At 45.0% G+C, this 23,437-nt stretch overlaps 3 protein-coding genes across 8 annotated transcripts in view; all 3 read right to left on the minus strand.

The window, feature by feature from the left end:
• rev3l (REV3 like, DNA directed polymerase zeta catalytic subunit) overlaps positions 1-13,444 on the minus strand; it is an 85,078-nt gene extending 71,634 nt beyond the window's left edge. For all 4 annotated transcript variants that reach the window (XM_061704561.1, XM_061704560.1, XM_061704559.1 and 1 more), the window contains exon 1: positions 12,777-13,444. In XM_061704561.1, the coding sequence (XP_061560545.1) occupies positions 12,777-12,915 (139 nt within the window). In that variant the 5' untranslated portion in view covers positions 12,916-13,444. The remainder of the gene's footprint in view (positions 1-12,776) is intronic.
• Positions 13,445-15,158: 1,714 nt separating this feature from the next.
• traf3ip2a (TRAF3 interacting protein 2a) lies at positions 15,159-19,454 on the minus strand. Of its 3 annotated transcripts, XM_061704289.1 has the most exons (10): positions 19,288-19,454; positions 18,744-18,777; positions 18,241-18,672; positions 17,851-17,932; positions 17,596-17,780; positions 17,386-17,474; positions 17,236-17,304; positions 17,059-17,163; positions 16,485-16,559; positions 15,161-16,078 (listed from the first exon to the last, which is right to left on the minus strand). In XM_061704289.1, exons 2-10 carry the CDS (start codon positions 18,757-18,759, stop codon positions 15,932-15,934), a joined length of 1,200 nt encoding a protein of 399 aa, XP_061560273.1. In that variant the 5' UTR covers positions 18,760-18,777; positions 19,288-19,454; the 3' UTR covers positions 15,161-15,931. The 3 variants fall into 3 exon arrangements, with proteins under 3 accessions (XP_061560274.1, XP_061560273.1, XP_061560272.1); XM_061704290.1 differs by lacking the exon at positions 18,744-18,777 and having other exon boundaries at positions 15,159-16,078; positions 19,288-19,416; XM_061704288.1 differs by lacking the exon at positions 19,288-19,454 and having other exon boundaries at positions 18,744-19,271.
• A 179-nt stretch (positions 19,455-19,633) lies between these two features.
• On the minus strand, positions 19,634-22,482 carry LOC133417043 (probable G-protein coupled receptor 139). Its single transcript, XM_061704495.1, has 3 exons — positions 22,164-22,482; positions 20,957-21,101; positions 19,634-20,789 (listed from the first exon to the last, which is right to left on the minus strand). The coding sequence occupies exons 2-3, from the start codon at positions 21,033-21,035 to the stop codon at positions 19,819-19,821; spliced, it is 1,050 nt and encodes a 349-aa protein (XP_061560479.1). The 5' UTR covers positions 21,036-21,101; positions 22,164-22,482; the 3' UTR covers positions 19,634-19,818.
• Positions 22,483-23,437: the final 955 nt, after the last annotated feature.

A 23,437-nucleotide genomic window follows, 5' to 3' on the forward strand; every position in this document is an offset into this window, starting at 1 on the left:
AAGGAAAACACAGGGGGAGGGGGGGGGGGGGGGGGGGAATTTGAACTTCAAACATCATTTCCGTATTACCTTTGCTGAACTTCTCAGAGAAAACACAAAGAAGAGGGGAGTTGTCAAAAACGTTGTTCGACCAAAGGACTGTGCATAAAAGCAGTATGTGAAGCATCAGAGTAGGCTATAACCGTGTACTAACCTCACTGAAAATTCTATCACAATTTGTTTTTCATATCAGTTGATATATATATATATATATATATATATATATATATATATATATATATATATATATATATCACGATAACATGCTACATCATGAGGCATTACTTAAATACCCTGAAAGATAATAATGGTAACCCTAATAAGTAAAGAAATGTTGTTTAAGTATATATGTAGGTTACTTTTTCAACACAGAGATGTCATTATGTTTTAACTTTTGTACTCTATATGAACAAAAGTTATTACTTTGCATTTTTTTTATTACAATTTCAAGAGGAAACAAACAATTTAAGTTTACATGCACTTTAACCTTTCAGTGTTTATGCACAACTACAATATGTTTTTACTTTTGTACTCCATACATACAAATAAGTTATGATAAATAAGTTATTGCTTCCAACAAATGTGATGTGACATAGGACATATTTAAAAATTTACTCTTAATTTTTTGCATATTTTTACTTCTTACTGAATCGATATCAGAACATTTAAATCAATATTGAATCGAATCTGCCTTCTGGTGGGGGGGCGGGTCCTGACTGTTTTTTGTGCCTATGCACTAAACAGCAGTTCAGAGTACCCACCCTTTTTGGAGTCCTTGGAGCGGGTGCTGGAGAGCGCTCCCGCTGGGGAATCCATCGTTCTGCTGGGGGACTTCAAAGCTCACGTGGGCAATGACAGTGAGACCTGGAAGGGCGTGATTGGGAGGAACGCCCCCCCCCCCCCCAACCCCCACCCCGTTCAGAACCCGAGCGGTGTTCTGTTATTGAACTGATGGGCTCATCACGGATTGTCCATAACGAACACCATTTTTCAAGCAAAAGGGTATCCACACGTGCACTTGGCACCAGGACACCAGAGGTCGCAGTTCGACGATCGACTCTGTGGTCGTGTCATCAGACTTGTGGCCGCATGTCTTGGACACTCGGGTGAAGAGAGGGGCGGAGCTGTCAGCTGATCACCACCTGGTGGTGAGTTGGCTCCGATGGTGGGGGAAGATACCGGTCCGACGTGGCAGGCCCAAACGTATTGTGAGGGTCTGCTGGGAACGTCTGGCAGAATCGCCTGTCAGAAGGAGTTTCAACTCCCACCTCGGACAGAACTTTGCTCATCGAGTCCGAGTGGACTTTGCTCTGCGCCTCCATTGCTGGGGCGGCCGACCGGAGCTGTGGCCGTAAGGGGGTCGGTGCCTGTCGTGGGGGCAATCCCCGAACCCGTTGGTGGACACCAACGGTGAGGGATGCCGTCAAGCTGAAGAAGGAGTCCTATCGGGCTTTTTTGGCCTGTGGTACTCCTGAGGCAGCTGATGGGTACCGGTTGGCCAAGCGGAATGCAGCTTTGGTGGTCACTGAAACAAAAACTCTGGTGTGGGAGGAGTTCGGTGAGGCCATGGAGAAAGATTCCGGACGGCTTCGAGGGAATTCTGGTCCACCATCCGGCGTCTCAGGAGAGGAAAGCAGTGGACCACCAACACTGTGTATAGTGGGGATGCGGCGCTGCTGACCTTGACTCGGGACGTTGCGAGTCGGTGGGGAGAATACTTCGAAGACCTCCTTAATTCCACCAACACGCCTTCCCATGAGGAAGCAGAGTCTGGGTTCTCTGAGGCGGGCTATCCCATCTCTGGGGTTGAGGTCACAGAGATTCGCCTGGAGTTCCTCAAGGCTCTGGATGTCGTAGGGCTGTCCTGGTTGACACCCTCTGCAACATCGCGTGGACATCGGGGACAGTGCCTCTGGATTGGCAGACTGGGGTGGCTTTTTAAGAAGGGGGAACGGAGGGTGTGTTCCAACTACAGGGGGAAATCACACTCCTCAGCCTCCCTGGTAAGGTCTATTCAGGGGTGCTGGAGAGGAGGGTCTATCGGGAAGTCGAATCTCAGATTCAGGAGGAGCAGTGTGGTTTTCGTCCTGGCCGTTGAACAGTGGACCAGCTCTACACCCTCGGCAGGGTCCTCGAGGGTGTGTGGGAGTTCGCCCAACCAGTCTAAATGTGTTTTGTGGACTTGGAGAAGGCGTTCGATCGTGTCCCTCGGGGACTCCTGTGGAGGGTGCTTCGGGAGTATGGGGTACCGAACCCCCTGATATGGGCTGGTCGGTCCCTGTACGACCGGAGTCAGAGTTTGGTCCGCATATCCGGCAGTAAGTCGGACTCGTTCCCGGTGAGGGTTGGACTCCGCCAAGTCTGTTCCTTTGTCACCGATTCGGTTCATAACTTTTATGGACAGAATTTCAAAGCGCGGCCGAGGCGTAGAGGGGGTCCGGTTTGGTGGCCTCAGTATTGCATCTCTGCTTTTTGCAGATGATGTGGTTCTGTTGGCTTCATCAAGCCGTGATCTCCAACTCTCACTGGAGCAGTTCGCAGCAGAGTGTGAAGCGGCTGGGATGAGAATCAGCACCTCCGAATCTGAGACCGTGGTCCTCAGTCGGAAAAAGGTGGTGTGCCCTCTCCAGGTCGGGGATGAGATCCTGCCCCAAGTGGAGGAGTCCAAGTATCTTGGGGTGTCTTGTTCACGAGTGAGGGAAGAATGGAACGGGGGATCGACAGGTGGATCGGTGCAGCGTCTGCAGTGATGCGGACTTTGTATCAGTCCGTTGTGGTAAAGAAGGAGCTAAGCCGAAAGGCGAAGCTCTCGATTTACCGGTCGATCTACGTTCCTACCCTCACCTATTATGGTCACGAGCTGAGGGTCGTCACCAAAAGAACAATATCCCGGATACAAGCAGCCAAAATGAGTTTCCTCCGCAGGGTGTCCGGGCTCTGCCTTAGAGATAGATGAGGTGGCTGGGGCATCTGATTCGGATGCCTCCCGGACGCCTCCCCGGTGAGGTGTTCCGGGCATGTCCCACCGGGAGGAGACCCCAGGGACGACCCAGGACACGCTGGAGAGAGTATGTCTTTCGGCTGGCCTGGGAACGCCACAGGATCCCCCCGGAAGAGCTGGATGAAGTGGCTGGGGAGAGGGAAGTCTGGGGATCCCTCCTAAAGCTACTGCCCCGCGACCCAACCTCGGATAAGCGGTAGAAAATGGATGGCTGAATGGATGGATCGAATCGAATCAAATCGCAAACCTATAGAATTGATATTGAAACAAATCACAACCTAAAGAATCAAAATCGAATCAAATTGTGAGGTTCTTAAAAATGCCCAGCCCTAGGCATGAGGGTCGGTTCATTCCAGATTCCACAGAGACTCACTGATGCACCTAGCACCAAAGCCCAAATCAACTCATTCCACTTTTCTTAACTCGGTTGCTTTCTTTACAAGGTCTTAATTGTCTGTGATGAAACCCTAAGCTTTTAATTCTTTGTTTGCTTTAACCACGGTGTTCCCAATTTTGTTGGCTAGTGTTGGAATAATGAATCAGCTTGTCACACTTTCATACCCGCATGTCACCTTCGTAGCTTCGGCCGTGTACTTTGTTGGATCTATGAGGTATTCCATATTTTCTAAGGAGGTGACCTTCCTTGCATTCAAAATCAGCCTACCCAATTGCAGTTTTTTTGCCGGAGTTCCACCTTTGTTAAAGATGTGTTTCCCAATACCAAGAACAACTTTTTTTGTTGTTTGTTAGTAATTTTCTGTGATTGGGTCAGGATTCATGACTGTGACGACGCCCCAAAGTTGCCTACTCACGTTGAACACGGTTCCATCTTGGCTTCGGACATACTGAGCCCAGTTTAAGCCCACAACCGCGCACGTTGCCACAAGACCTTTCTTGCAAAAAGGACTTGACAGTCGTTCAAGTGCATGAAGTCACGTCCCTACTCATCTTTAGGTGGTTGCTTAAATGGCACCAGTCTGGCATTCTCCTGACTCAATAATGCCAGCGTTGTGTGCAAAATTCCACCTATTGCGAATGTGATCGAGCCACTTTTTACACTCCGGTGACAGCCTGAGGAATCTGAGGGCTTCGGCAACATCATATTGGTCCTTATGCGCACATTCTAGCTGCTGAGGCCATCTTACATAAGCATAAGGCTTAGCGCAATACAAGCGATTACTTTGTCTCTTGCTGTACATTCCAGATTGATCTATCTATCTAAGACGTGTGGACGCCTCGGTTGCGCCCTTTCTAGTATTGTTTTTGTGTTTTTCGTTCATCTTTGGAGACATTACGCGACTCACTTACACAAGGGGAGACTTGCTAAACGTCAAGGAGTCTACTGCAGTCTTTGGGGCATGGACATGAAGGCGACGCCACAGTGGGAAGTGAGCCGGCATCCAAGTGAAGCTCCATAAGAGAGGATACAGATTGGCGCTTCAGTCGATCCACCTTGCGAATTAACTCTCCCTACCCAACAAAATGGACGAGCTTCATCTTCAGATAAAGACCAGTAAAGACTTCGGACGTTCCGCCACCCTGTGCTTTACGGAGACTTGGCTTTGTGAGGCTATCCCCATCCTGCCTCAAAGTCTGCACGGACCAGCTACTTCCAGTCTTCAAACAGATCTTCAATAGATCCCTGGAACTGTGCGAAGTACCATCCTGCTTCAAATGCTCAACCATCATCCCAGTCCCCAAGAAACCTGCAATCTCGGGTCTGAATGACTACAGGCCTGACGCCTTGACATCTGTGGTCATGAAGTCCTTTGAACACCTCGTGCTGGACCACCTCAAGAGCGTCACAGGTCGACTGCTGGACCCCCTGCAGTTTGCCTACCGAGCAAACAGGTCTGCGGATGATGCAGTCAACATGGGACTGCACTTCATCCGAGAACACCTCGACAGCGCGGGGACCTACGCGAAGATCCTGTTCGTGGACTTCAGCTCAGCTTTCAACACAATCATCCCCGAAGTCCTCTCCTCCAAGCTTCTCCAGCTCAACGTCTCGCCTGCCACCTGCCAGTGGATTTACAGCTTCCTGACAGGCAGGACACACCAGATGAGGCTGGGGGAGGGCACCTCATCCACACGCAGCATCAGTACTGGGGCACCCCAAGGTTGTGTCCTCGCTCCGCTGCTCTCCTCTCTTTACACAAACTACTCCACCTCAACGCACACGGCTGTCAAACTCCTGAAGTTTGCAGATGACACCACAGTCAACGGCCTCATCAAAGACGGTGACTAGTCTGCATATCGACAGGAAGTGGAGCGGCTGGAGCTGTGATGCGGCCAACACAACCTGGAGCTGAACACGCTCAAGACTGTAGAGATGATTATGGATGTCAGGAGGCATCCTTCGCCACAGCTTCCCCTCACGGTGTCCAGCTCCCTTGTGTCAACTGTCGAGACCTTCAAGTTCCTGGGAATTAGTCTCTCAGGACCTGAAGTTGGCAATAAACATCAACTCCATCCTCAAAAAGGCCAAGCAGAGGATGTATTTCCTGCGGCTTCTGAGAAAGAACGGCCTGCCACAGGAGCTGTTGAGGCAGTTCTACACAGCGGTCATCGAATCAGTCCAGTGTTCTTCCATCACAGTATGGTTTGGTGCTGCTAAAAAAAAAAAAAAAAAGGACAAACTCCGACTGCAATGGACAATCAAAACTGCTGAAAACAGCAATGGACAATCAAAACTGCTGAAAACATTGTCTTGAGTTTGTTGTCACATTTCTGTCGGGCCAATTATATATTACTCGTGCACTCACTGTCGTAGTCTTGCCACGCAACACTATTTGCATGTCTGTTGTTGACCAATACTGGCCACTCATGCCAGAGTAGCATCTGCACCACTTGCACACTGACTGAGGAGTATCTGCAACATTTGCACAATCGGACTTTGCATGTTCTCCCTATGCCTGCGTGTGTTTTCTCCGGGTACTCCGGTTTCCTCCCACATCCCAAAAACGTGCGTGGTAGGTTGATTGAAGACTCTAAATGGCCCGTAGGTGTGAATGTGAGTGCGAATGGTTGTTTGTTTATATGTGCCCTGCGATTGGCTGGCGATCAGTTCAGGGTGTACCCCGCCTCTCGCCCAAAGATAGCTGGCATAGGCTCCAGCACGCCCGCCACCCAAGTGAGGAGAAGCGGTACAGAAAATGGATGGATGGACATTGTCCCAGATTGTCGCACGAGTCACTTTAAACTGCATACATTCCTTGAAGTCTCGGCGCCCTTGCCCTGGCAAGAAGTATTTTCGAAAACAAGTCTTTTGTATTTATCTACACACTTCAGCCTCCATTACCTTCGGCATCACTCGGCAAAGTTCGGCACATACGCACAAGTGTCTGCCCGTCTTCATTTTTGTGAGTTCACGAGTGATCACAGAAGATTTCGAGACTGGTCTTTATATGTGTGGTGTTCTGTGTTGAGATTATTGGAGCACACCACACACAATACAACCAACAGTTAAATGCCTAATCTTTTATCTTTATGTGTGGGGTCTGTCACAAGATAAAAAAAATCTTAAGATTTAAAAAAAATCCTTGTGTGCGCCAGGCCTTAGCTCGCATGCACAGTGGACCTGCAATAAAAAGCGCTGTTGAAGTGGCTGGCCCAGAAGGCCTCATCAACACTTGCAATCATCCACATTTTGAAGGACTGTGGGTATGTATGTAGTGATTCTATGTTGGCAGGCGGAACCCACACTGGATAGGTATGGTTCAGAATAGTTGCCAGATACATTTAAAATGGTTTCCCTCATGGGAACTTGAGTTTCATCTGCAGACCACAGATCGACAGTACAGGTATGTCCCCGAGACCTGATGAAAACAAACGCGCAAGACAAACACACAGCGAAAGAGAGAACAGCAGCAGGTAGCGTTGGTGCATTGCGAAGTGAAATTGTCTTCAGCAGTAACCCCCCTACACATACAAAGAGACAGAGGAAGACTCTAAGTTGCAGCGGAGCGATGTTTGTGACTGAGGCAGATCACCGACAGGGAAGACGGATCTAAACAGCAGAGAGGTTCTTGACTGCACTCAAGAAAGAATATGTTTAATTCTATCAGATTGGGCAAACACCTCCAAAATATCTGTTAAGCACAGTGTAAGTGTAACAGTGCACATCCAAGCTGAACGCAACGCAAAACTGAATGCACAGAAACACATAACAGCTACGCTATTTTTAGCAGAGAGAATACTCTCCCCTCCCATTTTGTAATAAGACTAGCCTCACGCTGACTGTACGCTGCAATGGAATTAAAAATTGATCCATAAGGACCCTTCGGTCCGCACTGCAGTCTTAGACCAAAAATGGTACAGTATGTGGACACCAATTTGGATGTGCAGTGTTGATTATTTTAAAGGAAAATAAATGACCGTACTTTTGGGAAGAATGCACAGAACGGGGCTAATCTATTTATAATGTAACAAAATACACAAATGCTTTGATAAGAAGTGGATTATTTTGTGTATGTTAAGATGCACACGCACTCACTTCATTATAGTCATCACAGTATAACACAGAGGTTCAAGTGCTCAGCCTACTGAAGCAGTGTTTCAAGTTTTTCCTCAGCCCACTGGAGTCCTTCATTCTTTTATATTCAAGAACTAAATCTGCCTTGAAACACCACGTAACTCTTGTGAGGGAGCACAGGGTAAGTAGTCACATTGTCTCACGGGTTTGGTGGACAAAAGATGCTCCCTTCTCTGTGTGTGTGTGTGTTGACAAATGGTGCAGGAAGGCCAACGAACTGAGCTGAGGACCTCAAAATTGTAGAGTTCCCTAATTATGCAAGTAAACAACCTCGATCCAATCCTAAAAGAAAAGTACACTTGACCAGCTCGCACACATATAATCATTAAACAAAGTGCGTCCTTGTTACTCATTGCCATTCACTCCCGTACCGAAACTAACCAAAAGGACAATAGAATTACAAGATATTTGGTGCAGCTGGTACAGGAGTCAATCACATTATTTTATCTGGCTCACTTAGTATACTTTTTAAATAGTTGGCTGATTTTCGACAATGGGGTGATCATGCTTAGGTTTTCCATTATTGGGTGGGGGGGGGGGGTATTTATTTTAATTAACAGAAGTAAGTAGGTTATTTTTAATGAATAGATGGATTGTATTCTCAAGGGTATCACAGTGACATGAAGCTGAGCTTCAAGTCCAGGCGCAAAACTGTAACAGGGAGTTGATTAGTGCAGAGGAAAATTGCTTTTGAGAAATTGCTACTCCTACATGTTCTTTCTCTGAATCTCATCTGATCACACAGATCAGAGTAAAGAAGACTACCAGACACCAAAGGGTGAGGTTTAAAAGTCCAAATGGATCTGCTCAAAACCATGTGCTATCAACAAGTAATTTCATACTAGTAGAGCATTTAGAGAATGTAAATTGAACCAGAACAACTCTTAAAGGGGACAATGGCCATCCTAATGAGCAGGGGAGTCCTTTTGAAACGTCCTATTATCCTATTAATGGATCCATGAGGAATTCCTTTAAATGGCATTAAGGGTTCCCCTGGGGAGAGCTAAACCTGGGGTAAAAGGGGCCCACCACTTCATTCCTCTCTCTGCTGGTCATTCACTTCCTCTCCTTCTCTTGTCCAGCACATTTGTGCAACCAAAACAGGATGCCTCCCTGCAATCATTAGTTAGAGAGCTGGTCTGTGTATCTGAACCAAGCAAGACACAAAGCGATCCAAGATGTCAAATACATGAACGTGGAGGCACCTTCATCAGCAACTCTTAGCTGTGTAAGGAGAGGCCAGTAGTTACAATTTTAATTCGCCCTTTATTTCAGACAAGCGTGTATGTACAGAGCATGTTCAGACTGGCCAAAGACTAGATGCTAGTACTTTTTTTTTTTTTTTTTTTTTTTAAACACACAGGAAGCAGGCATTGAATTACACAGAGCTGACTGACTGGTGGGAGTGTTCACGGCTTAGGTCACGGAAGGACAGGGAGTACGAGGTCTGGGATTGCAGCCAGAGCCACGTGGTGCACAGCAGATGGACCACAGCGATAGCACAGAAAACATAAAAGTTAACATAAAAGTAAGCGATTGATGCATTGAAAATCACAGCTCCAAGCTCCTTTGAAAAGAAAACTGAGAAATACTCTACTGATATACTAAGTCACCGCATTCCAATTGTATTTCTAAAAAAATTGTCTTGACTTGGGCATGCAGCACACAAACAGACTACTACAGGCACTACAGGTTACTAGTACTACCACATTATAACAACTTGATCGAACATCAGCTTGATTCAAAACACCTAAACGACAATGAAATGTTTAACATGTGCGGTTGGTCTGTGTGTTTAATCAGTGAAAGCCTTTCATTATCTCGTGGGAGACTGGTGCCCATTTTAAATGTGCCACATTGTGGAATCGCAGTCAGGCCGGATCAGAGTGGCATGCAGATTGGATTCAAGCAGTGAGCAAAAATGTAAAGTTTATAATAAATACATACATAAATAAATAAATAAATAAATAAAAAGTCAGTCACAAATTACAGCGTACCTCTGTATGACAACCACACAGATCTTTGTTCTTTGTAAATGTACATTGTACGTATCGACAAATCAGCCTGCATGTACTGATAAGTTACACAAGCAGTCTGTACTGCAGAGCGTGTGCAGGTACCTGCGTGTGTGTCTGCATTTCACCTCTTCAGAAGAAGAAAACTGCATGTACTGTTAATGCAAGTTAATGAAGGACTCAAATGACTGTAAATCAGTCACTCCAACCTTTTGACCTTTATTCAATGATTCTCAAACTTTTTTGTTCTTTTGTAATTTTTCCAAGGGCTAGACAGTGGGTGATTGGGTGGGGTTTAGAGGAATTTGGTGTGTTATGCGAGTGGCAGTATAAACTAGGGTTAGCGAGTACTGTCCAGTATGGTACAATAGACCCTTAAGGACTGCATTTCTGGGGGTTATGCACGTCGCAGGCTCCACACTTGGGACGAGTTAAAGTTTGAGTCCTTCACTAACTTGCATTAACTAATTTTGCCTAATACTAAAGGCATTGCTGGTTTACGTGTACCATCCCACCCTTAATATGAACCTTACCTTCAAGAATCACTTTTGCTAACCCCCTGCTTTTCACTTGTTGTGCTTTGGCTTCCTATTAAAAGGGTCCTATTAAGCTTTCGTGGGTTATTTTGTGTTTGTTGGGTACGGTACAGTAGGGGTGTTTACATGAGCCTTTTATTCCAATTATAACTGGTTTAAAGCCCAAACCGAATGAAACTCCTCCATCTAAACGCCTCAATCGGCATAAACAGGCCGAATCTCAATGGAATTTCATTCGGTTTCACGGATTAATCTTTTAGCCAACCCGATCAGAAGTAAATTTTCGTCATGTAAACGCTGAATCGGAATGGAGTTGGGAAGCGCTCTGTCTGCGCATGCTTCGTCTCGACGTGAAAGGCACTGTGACGTCATTGTTTACGTACGTTGTTTACTACTTATTAAGTAGTTTTTCATGAAGGGATTTTTTTTTTAGCAAAACAATCCCAGCTACTGTGCTCAATAGATGACGGACCTCCATTTTGATCAATGACGTTCACCACAATGTGCGCATGTCACAGGGCTGTTCCGATTAAATGTAGTGCATATGTACACACCCAATTGGAATAGAGCACATGTAAAACACTTGACCAGCGAGCTTCAATCTGAATGACCAAAAAGAAAATGAAGAGAGTCTCCATGCAAACCCAGCTAAGTGTCTAACCACCATCCAGTTGAGGAGTGGGGGTTCCAATAATACAAACCTTACTCATAGTATGCAATCTGAATTCAACGATTACACTCTACATTAGTCACCTTCGGTAGTCATTACAGTATAATAACTCACCATGATGCCTCTTGTCTCCTCTTCCTCTTACGGTGCTAGCCGATAAGACGATTGCTACTTTTTTTCCACTGCAGTCTTTTCAAAATGTTCACAGCAAATGTCTTTGGTATTAGGCAAAATTAGTTCTACGCCAGTTGTAAATGGGCTTCTTAGCTTTCGCAATGAGGGAAGCCACGAAGGATGCTGCTCTCAGCATGCACACACTACATTTGTTGTCGGGCGGCCCTCGTGAATTATTTCCTTCCTGTTCACGTTTCTTTTTCCTTTCAAAATAATCCAAGGGCTTGTCTTTTAATGTGGGGTGCCTTGTCTCATTGTGGCAACAGTTTTGAGGGTTTCATGGACTCATTAACCACTTGGTCACTGAATATTACATTATTTGGGTGTGGGGCTTTCGAATCTCCTGTTGCAACAAATCTGTCATTCAAGTAAGATTTTTAAACAAGGTTCTTCTTTGTTTGTGGGACCAGTCCACACACCAAGGGTTGCGGACCCCCTGCTTTATATTTAATGGGGCCCACCTGACGGGTCATTCTGGAAGGAAGCGCGCTGGGACACAAGTGTATGCTCTGTATTTACCCCCAGACTCCTACTACAAGCAAAGGACATGGCTGCCACCTGTTAAATAGGGTTCCAGAGAGGGTGCGGCAGACTGAAAATGATTGAATCGGAGCAAAAACTGCGCTATTGTGCAGGAAAACATGGTACTGATGAGCAAGGGGAGAAAGGGTACCCATATTTGTTGGGTATTACAGCATGGCAGCCACTCTGTGTACAAGTGCGTGACTGACATATTTTCCACATCTGAGCAATTTATAATATTTGCAGAATGCAAAGGACACATAGCCATTCCATCCAAGTCATTTGATCCGTCCATTGTTGTTTAATCCTATTCTAAATATGTGCAACAGTTGACATTAAGAAGCTTTTACGTCTTTCGGACACATTTTCGGTTTAATTGACGCAATGGACTAAAATAAACGTACACGTATACAGTTATCTAGTTCAAGTTATGTTTTTCCTCTGTGTCCATTCCGTGCACATACAATGGAATTTGGATAAATTTGGGATAATGTGCAAACGTCATACCTCAACGCACGGGTGTCCAACTCAAGGCCCGGGGGCCAGATGTGGCCCGCCGCCACATTTTGTGTGGCCCGCACGAGGAAATCATGTGCGTCGACTTCCGTGATTCTTGCCAAAATCTCAACAAAAATTCGACATTTTCTGCTACCAAGCCTCTTTTTAGAGTAACCTGATCAATAGTTGAACAAACCATTATCCTTCTGATTTTAAAAACTAGCTATCCCTTAATTTGTTGCGCATATAAAAGAATACGATGAGGCATGGTTTCACTGTCATAACGGCCCTCTGAGGGAAATTTAAATGACAAAGTGGCCCTCGACAAAAAAAAAAAAAAAAAAAAAAAAAAAAAAAAAAAATCAGTTTGACACCCCTGCCATTGTCAGCAGTCCTAAAACGACAGAATAACGTCGAACCCCGGGAGCTAAGGTGCTCGCCATCGCCATGCCACGGCAAAAAAAAACAAAAAAAAAAAAAAAGGCCGTCTGCTCTAAAGGGGGAAGGGAGGGGAAATATCTCCGCAGCATGCGTGGGTTAGCAAAAGGTGCTCCACGCTTTGCAACAATGGGTGACCACGTACTTCAATCATCTATATTGTCATGTCGTTGTGGACTAAGGTAGCGGTTCGACAGTGCGCCTCTCGTTTCGTTGTTAGCGAGCCCGCGAGTGCAACATAGCCCTCGCGCGCTCCACGTCTCGTGCCGCGTGGTGCACGGTTGGGGGCGAATGCAGTTCTGTGGCTTTCATTGACAAAACAAAAAAGCCTGACGACGACTTGACTGACCTGCGGGCGTTGCTCCAAATATCCTCACCACCGGTACCTTCTTCACGTCGCTTTCCCTGAACTCAGAGTAGCACACGTCCAGGTCTTTAATGGGACTCGCCAGGTAGTAGTCTGCGGTGACGATGCGCACGGCGAACATGACTGCTGTGGCCGCCACGGAGCCAGCAAGAGAGCGGGTGGGTTGGGGGTTGATGCTAGGAGTCCATTTCTGGCTAGGTCCTCGTCTAACATTCGAGAAGAACCGACGCGGGTGCTGTCACTTCGGAAGAACCACAACGAAGCGCAGGAGAAGCCCCCTTGTGTCCATGGAGAAGAAGAAGACAAGAAGAAGAAAAAAAATAAAAAAAAAACGAACAAAGGTTCCGCGGCGCCAACGCGTCTCAATGTTCCCCAATTAAGGTCCAGCTTTGGCACAGGAGCTAAACTAGACGACGCCGCTTGGGAATTTGACTCTCCCCCGCTGTCGGCTACATGTTCTTCAGTGAGTGTTCCCGTGTTTTTTTTTTTTTTTTTTTTTTTTTTTTTATAGCAGTCCGTAGTGTTTTTGTTTTCTGCCAGGAAGGACGTACTCCCAAGCCTTCCGGTATGCGGCGTCTTTCCCCGATCACGCAGTAGAACTAGCCAGGGCCGAGAGCCCCCTCCATTGGCAGGCGCTCCCTTCCACTAGCCAGTGCCCTAACTGTGGAGTCGCAAAGGCACAGTTATTGCATTACAATACAACTTCCTGTAAGCATTTTCAAAGTAAAATAAACGTGCGCCATATGATGCCAAAAAGAACGAAACTCGTATCGTTTATTTTGACGGGGTGTTGTCTGGCATTGACAGACTTCCTCAACTATGGAAAGCCATTTGAGTTTTACTCGATGTCGTCGTGTGCTGAATTATTAATGTACAGTACTACTACACTCTTTGTCCACGCGTCACTAATAGTAAGACGATAGTTAATAAAACTAGAGAACGAGTTACTAGTGACGTTGTTTCCACTGCTGTCAAGAGTGTATTGCTGCATGATATTTCTGCGCACTAGTAGAACGACGAGGAAGCCCGAGAACGGCGATGTCAAACTGGTGGCCCGGGGGCCAGATCGGGCCCGCCACATCATTTTGTGTGGCCCGCGAAAGCAAATCCTGCTTTGTTTCTTGCAGAATAGAATTTGCTATTTGTTTTCTATTGTAATAAGCAATAACCTTGAGATATTGCAAAAAAAAAAAAAATTTTGTTGCCAAACCCCTTTTGAAGAGAAATGTAACAACTACAGAGGTAAAACTGCGCACCGTTTGACAACTGCATGCTACTCGTACTACAAGTGACATGAAAATTCACTAACCATCTAATGCGTCACTATACATCAGTAACTACTAGTCGTTCTAGTAGTACACCCTGGACTGGTCACCAGCCAAGGATTAAGCCATATTTATTATACTAAAACAATATGAATGCATTGCATGTAATGTAATTGGCGACTCCAAATTGCCCGTAGGTGTGAATGTGACTGGAAGTGGTTGTTTGTTTCTATTTGCCCTGCGATTGGCTGGCGACCGGGTTCAGGGTGCGCCCCGCCCTCTCGCTGGCACTTGGGTTTGGATGCCCCCAGTGGGTTGCTTCCAGTGTAAAACGTTGCATTTAGATGACAGCATGTGAAACCTGCTATAGAGAGCGTAGACGACAAATGTACTGGATCATGTTCAGCGTGAGTAGAACTGACGCCAGTAATGGAATTTTCAGGTTCTTAGACAAATGAAATGTTCCGTCTCGTTGGAGCTTCTGATAAAAGAAAAAGGTCAGGAGGCCGAAAATGATAGTGGTGGGAAATATCATTTGTAGATTAAATATTTTTTTTTGTCATTGGTTTTTATTGGCCTCAATATTTGAGTGAACAAACCATTTTTTAGCCAGATGTAGGGAACAGGCCGGTGGGGTTGGACTTATTTCTTCATGCTAAAATTGAGCTTTTAAAGGATGTTTTGATTATTTGAAATATACTGCCACCCTTTGGTGAATAGTATTCTTCACATTGTGACACAACCTCTCTCTTTTTCGTGTCTCTGTGGAGAATGTTTTTTTTTTTTTACAGAGTACTACTTGTATTTTAGTGTTGATGGATCACTAGCAAAAACAAACAAAAAAAAGAAATATGTTTTTCACTCTGTTGTTTATATACCATCGTGTCTTTTCATTTGTTGATTTGACAGCAGACAGAATACTGTCATAAAAAAAAAAAAAAAGGTAAAAACGTGTAACTTTTTACAAATGTGTAAAAGAGATACTGACTTGGATAGAGCTACGTACTGATTGATCATAATAATAATTGTTAGTATCACAGAGAATTGTGCTGCAAATAACACATGTGCATGGATGGAAACGTGACAATAAAAACAAAACTCACAAAAATGTTTTGAAAAATAAACTACATATCATTTATTTGTTCCACCCTTGGTTTACTGTATATGATGTGTAGCTACTAAATTGATACAAGGTTAATGTGCCTGTGAATATTCTCATTCGTCCAGGTCATTTCATTCTCGGGGCATTGAATCGATCGCAACTGGACGGTTCTGTTTGTCCTAGAAGAAGTTTCCCTTCTCATCCAAGCAGGCTTCATCAGTTCACGCAACAAGGCTTAGTTAGGATGCACTAGCCAGTATTTGTGTGGAAAACTCAACTATTTATGCTCCAATTTTGAGGCATGCTCCACACAACATGTGGAATCATTTTTTGGGAATGCAAAAAAAAAAAAAAAGGGGGGGGGGGGCGAGCCATTAAGCCGCCATTGAGGCCATTGTCCGTCCACGGTTAAGGAGGAATTCTTTGGAATGGACGAAAGGATGGCATGTAAGTAGGAGATAGGTGATGTCGTAAGCCCCCTCCCCTGGGCTCTGGGCGATGTGTTTTCCACAAAGCTGGAAAAAACATCGCTTAACAGGGGGGGGCTTACGACATCCCCTATCCCCTACTTAAGCCATTTGAATTGGAATCATCAGTTCTCATTTCAAACTTTGCCGTGCAGAAAGCCGGCGCTCAGAATAGATTATGCTGCAAAATTAAACATAGTATAGAGACCGGATATTGAGTCAGAAAAGTGAAGAAGAAAAAAAATCATCATTGGAAATGTCATTTTCTCTTGAAGGTTTATAGTGTGTTATTTCTCATTTCTTTCAGAGTGGGCGAATGGTGAGGGTGAGGGATGCTTCTGCCTGTGGAATGATGTAGCGCTCCACCCTAAGCAGGCGCAACAGCAGGTCCTGCATGTCTTGGGGCCACCGGTATATCCTTGTGTTCTGAAGCCAACTGGGGACATGTTTCTGTCTCACAAAGACAGCAAGGAGAGGGAGAAATCACATTCAAATACATTTGTCTTTTTTGCCAAACATTATGAAAGCAGCACAGTGGCGCGATGAGCTCAGCATATCCTGTTCATAGCGACAAGGTTTGGGTTAGGCCAGGGCATTTATTTAAAAATGCATCTCTCTCATCTGTCAAATCTGTGAGTCATTGCTTTTTCCTTGCTTTGACAAGTCCCAACAGTTTTCCGACTGTTGTCATGGAAGTACTAAATTGACAGTTGATTTTAGTATATTGTAAGTGGTATATTGTTTTTGTTGCGGTGAGTGTCAGAAACAAAAACAAATAAATCACTGTTTTTTTTTTGTTTTTTTTTTATTCAATTCTGAAATGTCAGAGATGGAACTATGAAAATGTTTTACCCACCTTAGTCGCATTGGCAAACAACACTGGTATAAGTCTGAAGTTCAGGCAGCCTTGCTGGATGAATTCATTCTGGATCTGGACCAACAGCAATAGAGGTTTGTCACATTGAAACTAATTAGCTGCCCTCGTTGTCTTTTTTGTCTAATTTAAATGTCTAGCATTTTGATGTGTTTAAAGGTCCCGTGCCATCAAAATCCCATTGTCCTTCTACTGTTTTATGCATCACAGGTCAAAATGAGTCTGCAGACATGCAATAACTAACCAAGAGAACGGGATAAGGGAGGGCAGGACAAGGATGTGGGAAAATGAGCAAGGCAGAGTATGTACACTGTGAGTATTTTCCAAAATGTGGAGAGTCGTGTGAAGTAAGAGGCCAGACTTTTGCGGGTCCGGTCCGGCTATTCTTATACACAAGCGACAAAGTCAATTTTCCCTTCATATATCATCCATTTTTTGTTGAATTTGTTTTGGGAGGGCATCGAGTCGAACCGAAGAAGTCATTCCCAGATGAACTGCATTGTCTTTGTGCATGTGCCAGTGATGCCTCAGAGGCCTCGCTCGTGTGAGAGCTCACCTGATTGTGGATGTACTTGGTGTGTAGCCCGTGCTCATCGTCGCTATCCCCCTCTACATCCTCCTTGTACTTGGGGCTGATCGCCACAATGATGAGGACGGATTTCTGTAACGTTTCCATGATCAATTTGTAGCGACCTTTTTTTTTTTTTTAATTTGTACAAATCTTAAGACTTACGTCGTTCAAAAATCTGTCCATCCATCTGGTGATGCCCATTCGTATGGTCGGATTGTCAAATATGTCAATCTATCAATAAATAGACATCGTGGAGGTGTGACTGGTACTTTATTTGGGACGGGAGAATTGTGAAGCGATGATGGAGCCTACTGCTGGTTTGAAGCCCTGACTTGTTAGAAATCTGGTGAAGGCGGTCATTTCCTCAGCCGTGTCCACTGAATATGTGATGAAAACATTCCCTGCAGTTACACAAAGACATGAGTGCATTTCCATCCATCCGCACAAGGGAGGGAGGTTGGACCTCGGTCCTCAGAACTGTGAGGCAGTCGTCCACCGTGCCGCCGTGTGTGTGTGACTTACTATAATCGTCAGGGAGCGTGACAGTCTTCCTGGTCTCCCTGGTACCTGGTCCCGGATCTGCCTGAATGGGGCAATCTAAGCTGACCTCACACATTACATCCCTGGGAGCCACCCCGGCTTGTAGTTGAGGGGCATCCGTAGCATTTGGAACATCTTCATATTGCATTTTGTTTCCTGGATGGTTCCTGCAGGAGGAAATCATTCGCAAATGAGAGCTGAGAGTCAAATATTACAGGAATGAGTGATGCTTAATACCATGTCCGCTCAAAGGGTCGAGCCCCGTGATATGGTGGACACACACAGTGTCGAAGGCAACCCGCCGGCTTTGGACCGAGCCCTGCAATGACACGGAATAGTAGACGCTCAATCACTCCAAGCCTGACCTTTTGTTGGAGTCTTCGGTTAACATACAATGCATGTTTTTAGAATGTGGGAGGGGAAAGAAAAAAAAGAAACACACACAGGCACAGGGAGAACATGCAAACTCCACAGCGGATGGTTGAATTTGAAGCCCGGACCTCAGAACTGTGAGGCCGTATATTGTACATGCATGCTTCTCTGGGAGTTATTTTTGTTGTTGTTTTTTTTTTTCTTCAAATAAAAACCATACACACAGTACATCCATTCTGTCTTCCAAGCACTTACACTGGCAAGGAATATATGGCGCTGGGTAGCGTGATGGGACGTGCTGGGCGGCATAGGCATCAGACATGAGTGGGAGGGGGGGCTCCAAGCCATCTGCCACATTCACAGAACACCCAGGCCACTTTTCAGGTCCCATAATACCACAAGTGTGATTCTGTTCTTGTCTTGGAAGCCCAACACTGCCACCGTGCATGGCCGGAATGGAGGCGAGGTCGGCGGTAGGAGGAGTTGTTGTTTTGGGTGCACTCTGGAAATAACGCCGAAGGAGTCTCTCCCGGTTGACATGGATATTCATTTCCCCCGTTTCTTCCCAGCTTCGACTGTTCCCTGGACCACTACACTGCTGGCAATTAGGAGGCCAGTCCAAGTCGAGACTGGAAGCCGTCATGCTCTCATCCACCTCGATAGGAATGCTCTGATGAGGGCAAAGGCCTGAAGAAGCATCAGTAAAACAATTAACTCCACCGCTTTGTTAGTGCTGAACGTTTGGGGACATTTCTTACCTTTGGAAGTGTCCATGTGAAGTAACAATAGACTCTGCACACATGCAAACAAACCAAACAAGTGCATTCAGATATTCACGGATGGACCTCGGCGACACTATATTATGTTTATTGCGGCTAGTGTAGAAGTGACACATACGTACTAAGGGCTGTTTCCAATTTGTTTACTTTTGGGCTTTACGTGACAGGGCAAATGATTAGAAACTGCCTGCGATGCAGTGCACTTCTATGCATTAAAACAATTATTATTATTAAAACAATTCAAAAGCACATTTGAAATCAATTCCTCTCTGAGGGAGTCAATGAAAAGTGGGATTTATTAGCTGAGTAAAGGCAAGAGCAGTGAGATTTTTTTTGCCGCAAACAGCAACTGTTTCTTATGTTTCGCTTCACGGTGTGGTACACAAAATGTCATAAAATGGTAAATACTGTAAAAGTCACTTCCACAGGTGGAGAATAGGATACATTTTTCAGGTATTAAGTAGGCGACATTTTGCGTGCCTTTGGCTGGCCTGAGTGAATCGAATCAACATGATGTGCTCACCAGTACAAAGGTCAAAACCAGCGTCCGGGCCACCTGACGGGGTAGATCTTCTTGGAAAATCAAAAAAAAAACCAATCCGAAGTTTATTCGGTTTGAGGAAGCCCACCAATTTTGGGAGGAAGAATGAGAACGATCACACCTTTCTGTCGAAGTGCTTCGCCCCTGAGCCGCAGGAAAAACCTGTTCTCACGTAAACAGGAAACATTCCTACTACCTCCCCCGGTCAGCTTCGATGGCCAATCAGTACAAGGCTACTTAGTGTGACTGTATTTTTGTTTTGTTACCTTGTGACATCTAAAAGCAACACACACTTGGCAACGAGGACTAACACAGTATGTTACGTCTTACAGTAGCAGTTTATTAATTCCATGTTTTTGTTTTTTTTAAAGTTAGTCATTTTACAACCATGCATGAACACAAGAGGGAGTCGGGAATATTACAGGTCTCGCCCAAACAAGCCCATTTTGTCGTCCGATATTCATCGATACATTTGTGTTCCCCTCGACTCGACTGGTCTGAGACAGGTAAACATCACAGTGGCGGGGACGACGCGGCCTTGTGCTCTGACACCGAGAAGACTTTCACGGCGTGTGTGAGAAAGGAGGAAGCTTCTGCAGTCACGGCTCGACAAGTCACCGCCCGAAGCAGTTCCTGTCGGAAGCGGCCGCTGACCATACAGTAGAGCAAGAAGTTTGTGGTGGAGTTCAGATTCTGGAGCATGTTAGCCAAGTCACCGGCGACGTTGATGGGGACTCCGTAGTCATTTCTGTTAAAGTTCCCCGTGTTGTACTTGGTCCTCAGGATGCAGTATGTGACAAAGCGAGGCAGGCTGAGCACCACAAAGGCCAGAGAGACCGTCCCCAGCAGGAAGAGGGTCCTTCTCAACATGCCCCTTGTGCTGCGTCCGTGCATTACGCGACGCTCCTCCTCGGTGAACAAGTTACTGGCGCGGCACAGATGATGCCCGATGAGGTAATTGAAGATAATAACCAGCGCTACGGGGACACCTCCTGAGAGAAAGGCGGTTACCCACACAATGACAGTGGCGTAGAACTCCTCCCGGTATCGACATCGAGGCAGCGTCACGTTTTCTCCAGCTACCGTAATGTTGGCGGACGTAACGACATTGATCCAGCCTAGCGGCACCGACGCCAAGTGGGACGCCGCGACGATGGCCGCGCAGATCACTTTCGTGACCCTCGCCTGTGAGAAGTGCTGCTTGGCCGCCGTGCTGCGAAGGACCCGGTAGCGCTCGATGGCGAACACCACCACAATCCACGACGAACTGCAGAGGGAGCCGTACTGCAGGAAGCCCAGGATGCCGCACCACGGGTGGGAGTGCCAGAAGGGCTGCGGCAGCCAGAAGGTAAGGGTCAGGTCAATAAGGATCACCCACACCAGGTAGAAGGTGTCCGCAATAGCGAGGCAGCTGAGATACACCACGGCAGTGTCAGACATGCCGCATTTTCGGAAGCGGATCATGTAGAAGGTGAAGAGGTTTGCTGGAAAATAAGACAAACGTCTCGGATGAATGCAGTTAATCCATCACCAATATGATTTTCTTTTTTTTTTTTTAATTAAAATATACAAGAGCTCCCTCTCACATCGGCCTTTGGCATACGGGAAGTGGTATTTATGAGAGAACCAAGAACAAAGCGACATCACGTACCTGGAATACCCATGATGCAAAGCAGTGGGTAATAGACCTTCTGAATGGTGACGAAGACAGTGACGCCAACTCCTTCCATGATGACTTCCCCGCCAGGCAATAGGTCACGTGCTCATCTCCGCAATGACGCCGTCACCTTATTCAACTCGACACAAATGTAATAGTCACACATTAAAACATGAAACACACTTTGAATATCCATCTAAGAGTGCAGCTTTTTTCAGACGGCTGTGACTTTCTAAGAATTCCGTTGGAAATATTGCATGGTCATAAATGACACTTTTTATGTGATTGATGTAGAACACTGGTTCCACGAAATAAAATATTTAGCTCTCCAAGTACAACCGCCATGACCAACATCAAAATATTATAATACTGTGGTTTAATTCATTCAAAGTATATTTAATAGTGTTCTAAGCCTCTGTAACATTATGCACGCTTTGAACAATACAACTGTGCTCACATATGGAGGGGGGGGGGAAAAAAGTACTTAAATACTGATTCAATTAAAATGTATTTCACATAAAAGTAAAAAAAAAAAAAAAAAAGTACCAAATAACAGTTAAATAATTGTGAAAGATTGAATGCAACTGTATTGTACGAGTAAAGAGCTAAATACAAGAACAGTACTTAGGGTGCGATTCTTTTGAATTCCACTAGAGGGAGCCGGCGTACCACTAGTGGCCACTGAGACGCACTGATCTGGAAATGAGCAAAATGTCAAGGTTGTTTTAGAAAAGGAAATGAAATGGAAGAAAGGAAACACCGTGCTATAGTCCTGTTATACAGTACATTTGCTTGTGTCGAAAAACTAATTATATTCCATTTTCTTTCTGTTGATTATAACAATTTGGGGGAAGTGATCCTTTCTTTTCAGTTAACTTCCAGTAATTCTCATCCACTTGCATATGTAAAGACGATAACAATTAGAAATAACATTCCAAATTGCTTATTTCCCATGGGAACTTTCTGGAAAACCCAAGGGGCAAGTACAACTTTGTACTAAGTACGCTTGTCGCGTTACAGGTGGGGTTTCGTAGACATTCCCCAGAAACTATCTTTTAAGAAGTCAAGAAACGAACCAATCTTCATGTTCTCCTTTTCTTATCGATTAAAACAAGATGAGGAGTATCATGAGCCGGATGATATTAACAAAACAAAACAAAAAAAACAAAAAAAACAAAAAAAAAGGTGACACTGGACTTACCTGGTCTCATTTCTAGTCTCTCCTTGCTGTGCAGAAGTACAACCCAGCTCTTTATGGCTCCACTATTCTATGACTATATGGTAGAAATGGGTGTGACTGCATTCAAAGCTTTTGGGAGGAGGGAGGAGGGAGTCATCCCACCTGGCAGACGGTGGGACTCGCACATGACGTCACGCGCTAAATTACAGACTGAGTGAAAAGATTGCTCGTTGAGATGACAAAACAAAACAACATTGAAATAAAAAGGAGCAGAGAGATGAATAAATCTTGTTTTCCGCCCCCTTTTATTTATCTCCTAATTTGGCCCCCCCGATGCATAGGTTGTTAATTAATAGAGCTGGAGCCTATCCCAGTGAACTGCAGCAACTGCAGGTTGCCAGCAAATCGCAGTTTTCTTTATTTTTATGATTCAATTTAAAAAAAAAACATTTTTTGTCTTTGGATGTCATTTTTCTATTTGATTTTGACCTTGATTCTTCATCTTAAATGAATTGGTTAATGACTTAAAAACAGTTCCCAAAATAATTCTTAAAGGACCGATAAGTTTCGATTGCGCACACACATCAACACAACAGCACCCCAAAACGGTTTAATTGCTAATTGACTAGGCTAAAAAAAAAAAATTTTTTTTTAAATCACAACTTTATTACGGTGTCATTGATGAAACACAGCTCCAGCCGGCCGTGCCCATCAAAGACCACCGTCGTACAAAAAAACTTGAACTTCATAAAAGCAAATGCCTGTGGTATGTCGTCTTCCCAAACTCTTTTTCAAAGGTGAGCAATACAATCGAGAGAACGAGCGGACTAAATCCTGTGTATAGGCGGAAATGAAATGACAATGTGGCCCTCGACAAAAATCAGTTTGACACCCCTAATTTCTAACGCCTCTTCTTTTTCCCGCTGACTGTTTTCTGTTCCTTTGTCTGCCGTTTGCTTTTGTCACATATCTGTTTTGTCGCGCTATTGTGACGTTTGATGACTTATACTGTAAGTCAGCTGCGCACCGTGAACCTCCATATCGCACTCGCGTGGGATACATATCCGGTTTATATCCACATATGAAAGAGGCCCGCAGGGTCAGATATGAAAACATTGGAATTGTACCGTTCACATTGACATGAAATAAATCAGATACGTCACATTGGGCAAAAAAAAAAAATCGGAATTGACCTGCAGTGTGAACATAGCCGAAGAGGCATAGTGTCTATTTGAGTGGAGATCACTATTTGAGGAAATATGGTAAAAAAAAAAAAAAGGAAAAAAGATAAAGGC

The sequence above is a fragment of the Phycodurus eques genome, chromosome 18, assembly GCF_024500275.1.
Source record: "Phycodurus eques isolate BA_2022a chromosome 18, UOR_Pequ_1.1, whole genome shotgun sequence".
Taxonomy (NCBI): Eukaryota; Metazoa; Chordata; class Actinopteri; order Syngnathiformes; family Syngnathidae; genus Phycodurus; species Phycodurus eques.

Excerpts from the sequence above, each read along its gene's own strand:
- LOC133417043 (XM_061704495.1), bottom strand. The coding sequence starts at position 21,035 with ATGGAAGGAGTTGGCGTCACTGTCTTCGTCACCATTCAGAAGGTCTAT. Across the intron at positions 20,790-20,956 it reads TTGCATCATGGGTATTCCAG|CAAACCTCTTCACCTTCTAC; the intron begins GTACGTGATGTC and ends CTTATTTTCCAG.
- traf3ip2a (XM_061704288.1), bottom strand. The coding sequence starts at position 18,810 with ATGCACTTGTTTGGTTTGTTTGCATGTGTGCAGAGTCTATTGTTACTT. Across the intron at positions 17,781-17,850 it reads CGACCCTTTGAGCGGACATG|GAACCATCCAGGAAACAAAA; the intron begins GTATTAAGCATC and ends TTCCTCCTGCAG. Across the intron at positions 17,305-17,385 it reads GTCAGGGCTTCAAACCAGCA|ATTGACATATTTGACAATCC; the intron begins GTAGGCTCCATC and ends ATTTATTGATAG.